The 4644-nt window shown below is 52.8% G+C and overlaps 1 protein-coding gene and 1 long non-coding RNA gene across 2 annotated transcripts in view; both read left to right on the plus strand.

The window, feature by feature from the left end:
* Window positions 1–14: 14 nt before the first annotated feature.
* On the plus strand, window positions 15–4407 carry LOC104912669. The gene is made up of 2 exons (XR_002118627.1): window positions 15–2160; window positions 2776–4407. It is a non-coding gene; the product is annotated as an uncharacterized LOC104912669 (long non-coding RNA).
* A 114-nt stretch (window positions 4408–4521) lies between these two features.
* The window catches only part of PSMD1 (proteasome 26S subunit, non-ATPase 1), a 63384-nt gene continuing 63261 nt past the window's right edge, over window positions 4522–4644 (plus strand). Inside the window, exon 1 of the mRNA XM_010716912.3 lies at window positions 4522–4546. Within this exon, the coding sequence (XP_010715214.3) occupies window positions 4522–4546 (25 nt within the window). The remainder of the gene's footprint in view (window positions 4547–4644) is intronic.

Consider the following 4644-nt stretch of genomic DNA (forward strand, 5'->3'; position numbering starts at 1 on the left):
GCGGCTCCCGGCGGGTGCTGCCCCATCCCGGTGGGATCTGTCCCATGCTAGTGGGATTTTTCCCACGGAAAAGTGCCCCGTCTCAGCGGGATCCGGCCTTTCCCTACGGGATTTTTCTCCTCCCAGGGAGAAGTGCCTTGTCTCAGTGGGATCTGGCTTCTTACAGTGGGATTTGACCTGTTTTTCAGTGGGATCATTCCTTCTTTTGTAAGATCTGCCTCACTTCTGCAGGATTTGCACCATTCCAGGGAGATCTGGCCCTCCCCGGGGAGTTCCTGCTGTCCCCAGTGGGATCCGTTTCATGCAGTGGGATCCGAGCCTTCCCATCAGGCTCTGCCCCTTCCCCTGGGGTTCCTCCTGGGGAGGATGGGCCATGGGTTGGGAAGCAGGGATGTGGCAGGCAACAGCTGTGGTGCAGTGCTTAGGATGCACATTCAGGTGCTGATGATGAATGGGCATACTAGGGCTTGGAGTGCAGCCCTGGCCGCAGAGGGCAGGCAGGTTCTGCAGGAGGAAGATGCTGGCATTGGCTTCACACAAGTCAGAACAATAACAAGTGAGCACTTGGTTCTAAAACCACAAGCTGTTGGTGGCCAGGTGAGCAGCATGAGGATGGCAGGGTGAGAGCCTGAGGAACAGCATTTGATGCACAGAGAAGGGTGAGTGGTGTTTACCTGCAAACATAGGATGCAGCCCCAAGAATCATTGGGTCAGTCCGGAATCTTGGATCTGAGCATTGAGGGCTTTGAGACCACCAAGACCCATTGCATTTTCCTGCAAGGATGTGAGGCTGCATTCTGCCCACTCTTTTTGTTAATGCATGCATGGTCTTCTTTCCAGCTTCCCTCCCGCAGCCTTTTGCCTTCCTCACATACTTCCTACTGCAAGAATTTCTTCTGGCAGTGTCCCCCAGTTCTGGGCACAGCAGCTGCAGGAGCAGGGAAGCATCCCTAAGTGCACAACGTTTTCCTGCCTTTGTGATTTGCTGGCATTTGTCTCAGTGCATTAATCTTTGGGATTATCTGTGGATTTATCTTTCACGCTGGTGCCGGTGTGGAGTGCAGTAGAGAAAGAGGAGCAGAAAGCCAGAGTGGTGTTGTGCAGGCAGCCCACTGCCTTTACAAGCACTGTGGGTAGGAGGACTCAGCATTGCTGACCAGGACTCTGCTGGTGCTCTGAGTCATAGAAGCATCCCATGAGCTGTATTTGTAATGAGGATGCTTCTCAGCTGCAGGGTTCAGCCTGATGCAAGATCAGCTTCTTTCCATGCCCCTGTGAGCCGTGTGCTCCAAAATGCCTATGTGACCCTTCTGTGCCCACCTGAGAGCTGGGGATGTGGCAATGCCAGCCCATAGGACAGCATGAGCTTCTCTGGATCCCAGGCTCCTTCATCCCATGGCTCTTCCCGAGGAGAATAAGATTTTTGGTGGAACATGCAGGAGGAATGCGTGCAAGATGGGCCTGGGGCTTTGGAGCAGCCTGCAAAGCAGGTTCGAGGAATGTTACCAAAAAATAACCCTTAGCTGGGGCTGAGCTTGTCATGTTTCCCTTCTGGCCTTTGCAAGGGGTTTGTGCCAGGCTGCTCCCCGCTGTGTCCCCAAGGACTGTGATCAGGGGATGTATTGGTGGCTGGAAGTCTGGGGCTGTCAGACAGCAGGAAATGCTGCTACTGTGAGCCCTTTGGTGTTGCAATAAGACAGAGGACGCTGAAGTGGTTTATCATTTGCCACTGGGAGATAAGATCTCCTAGGAGGTGAAAGGCCGAGTGGCATTTAGATGGAGATGCTGAGCCATTGGAGACCATAAAATAAGCTGCTGCAGTGTTTTGCTATAGCAGCATGAAAGTTTGCAATAACTTGCTGCTACTTCTATTGTCCTCTAGATGAATTTCCAGGGCAACGGGGAGCTTTCAGGCCACTATGAGGGTTTCCACGAGCTGTTCCATGCTTTCCCAGGGTGGTGGGTTTAGCTGTTGGAGTTGGGCTGGTGGGAGCTGGGGGAGCAGTGCCTCTGATGTTCTGAATGCTTCTGTGCTTTATCCAGAGGAGGAGAAAGAGAGGGAGAGGTTGAGGCTGCCTGCCTTCCTGCAGTGCATCTCTTGGAGCCGGAGGAGCCAGAGAAAAGGCCACGTGTCAAAAGCTGCCAACAATGTTCATGAAGGTATGCCCAGCTCCCGTGCACACATGCTGATTGCTGAAGGCTCCTCACCGACTCCTTGGCTATCCATATGCCCACACCTCTTGTTGGTGGCTTTCTGACACTGTTTCCAGCTCCAGACACCTCTTCCTGGCCCAGGTTTGGCCAGAACCTGAAGACAGACAGTGTTCACCTAAATAAAAGCATACTGGGCCCAGTGCCTGGGAGCGCTGCTGGGCAGTAACACAACTGTGCATCCACACAGTGAGTTGGAAACATCACCCCAATCTTACATGCTGTGTTCTGCTGGAAGCGCATTCCTAAACCATAGACAAGAGTGGGAGGGCAGTCGGCTTCAGGCTCCAATTCAAAGCATGCAGTGAAGCCTCAGACCTGTGCAGCTCATTTGGAGGCTGCTGAGACTGCAGGACTCCGTGGGGCCAATGCTCTTTTGCTGCATGTTAAGGGGATGTTGAGTTTGTAAAGCAAAAGGAGAATCCATTACAAAAAAAATCACCTGTGCTTAGGTTGTTTCTACCATTCATTTCATGCTTTATGTCTGTAGTGCTTTAAGCTGCAGTTTGCATGAGGAAGGGTTTCCCATTCTGCTGTCCCCTGACCTCTCTCTGCTCTTTGCAGACAACCTGCAGGACCCCCAAGAGGTGGCTCTGACCAGTCTGTCTCCCAATGGAAACTACGAAGATGCTGCTGGAGGTGTGGGCACCTAAAGCTGTGGGTGCCTGATGTGATCCCTGTCCCGGTCCTGCCTGGCTGATGTGGAGCAGTGGAAGGAGAAGCTGTGCCCACTCGCCCTCAGAGAGCCCACAGATTTCATCAAGATCTTCTGTGGCTGCCAACAGCCTCTGTGTTCCATAACAAAGCCACCCCCTGCCCATGGGGCTGTGCTGGTGGACACTGGGCTTTGGAGGAGCCCTTTGGGAGTGTATTTTCCATCCTGGGCAAGGTGACGTGGGGACTTCAGCTTCCATCTGCCCAAACAAAGGGAAACGAACATAGCTCCCCACTGAGATTGCTAGAGATGGCCTCCCAGGCAAACAGATTCTGATGCCTTATTTTTCTTCTTTATTCTTTATTCTGAAGCTGCTGACCTCTCTCTGATCTGGGGAAAAAAAGAAAAAGATAAATAATGCAGTGGCATGGAGATTGCAGTGGGACTGAATATGAAGTCTTGTATCTACCAGCCAGCTGAAAAGCTTGGAAACGTGTGAATAACATGAAGAAATACAGCTCTGGACAGCAAGTATAACACCAAAGATATTCCTGGCAGCTGGAGCAGAGGGTGGTTCTGAGAGCAGGATGTGTCCGTCTGTCCCATGTGGTGCTCGCAGACTGACTGACACGCTGCCCATGCTGGAGGGAGGCAGACAGGACTGCGGTGTGCACGGTGTGAGATGGGGTATGGCACAGGTCCGTCATACCTGGGAATCTCCACAGCTGTGGTGGCAGCTTCTGGGTGTGCCCGCTGCATTCCCCTCAATGCGATGGGGCTGCTTCATGAATTGATAGAAATGTTTAAACATCACCTATTTAAGCAGTTCCGAAGGGCTGCCTGTGGCCTGGGGGGCAGCATGGAATCACAGTCACAGAATGGCTTGGTTTGGAAGGGAGCTCAAAGTTCCAACCCCCTGCAGGATTGCTTTATGGGTGATAGTATGTAATGCTCAAATACCTCTTTAAACTTTTATTTTAATGCAACATAAAGCAGGTCTCATTTTATTTTTAGCACACACGGCTGGGTTTTGTCTGTGCCTGGCCATCCTTCTGAAGCTCTCCTCAGCTCAGGCAGAAGCTCCGGCCCCTCCTGCAGCCCCACTCCATGCTGGGTCACAGCAGTGCACCCTACAATCATAGAGCTGAGTTGAAAGGGTCCCTTAAAGGCCTTCTGGCCCAACTCTTTGCACTGAACGGGGACACCTACAGCTCCATCAGTGCTCAGAGCCCCGTCCAGCCTGACCTCAGCTGTCTGCAAGGACAGGGCACCACCGCCTCTGTGCAACCCGTGACAGTGCCTTACTGTGAAAAACTACCTTCTAACGGTGCTGCCCTGCCCTTTGGGAGCAGGAGTGCTTTCCTGCAGGCCATGCCCATGCATTAGCCCTGTGTCAGCCCAGCACTCTGACCTCCATTCTGTTTCCCCACGCCGAAGTGCTGCGCTGCGTTCTGCGCACCCTAATGATTTCCTAATTGAAGGGCACCGTTATTCCAAGTGCTGGCTGTACTCAATAAACACACTCAATTTCTCAACTGAAACTTGCTTCTTTTTTATTTTTTTATTTTTTCAGTTTGCCATAGGGTTGCCCTTAAAATAAGGCGATGCGTGGTTTAATTGAGCTTAAACGCGACGTGCGGTGCGGGGTAACGGCGATGCCACCGCACGCCTTCAACGCGCGTAGAGCGTAGAGCCCGCCGCTGCGGCCGGGCGGGAAGGGCTGCCGAACTCCCGCCTGATTCCCCACGGCTTTTCGAGCAGGCGATCGCCGCGGCCAC

The sequence above is a fragment of the Meleagris gallopavo genome, chromosome 11 (assembly GCF_000146605.3).
Source record: "Meleagris gallopavo isolate NT-WF06-2002-E0010 breed Aviagen turkey brand Nicholas breeding stock chromosome 11, Turkey_5.1, whole genome shotgun sequence".
Lineage (NCBI taxonomy): Eukaryota > Metazoa > Chordata > Aves > Galliformes > Phasianidae > Meleagris > Meleagris gallopavo.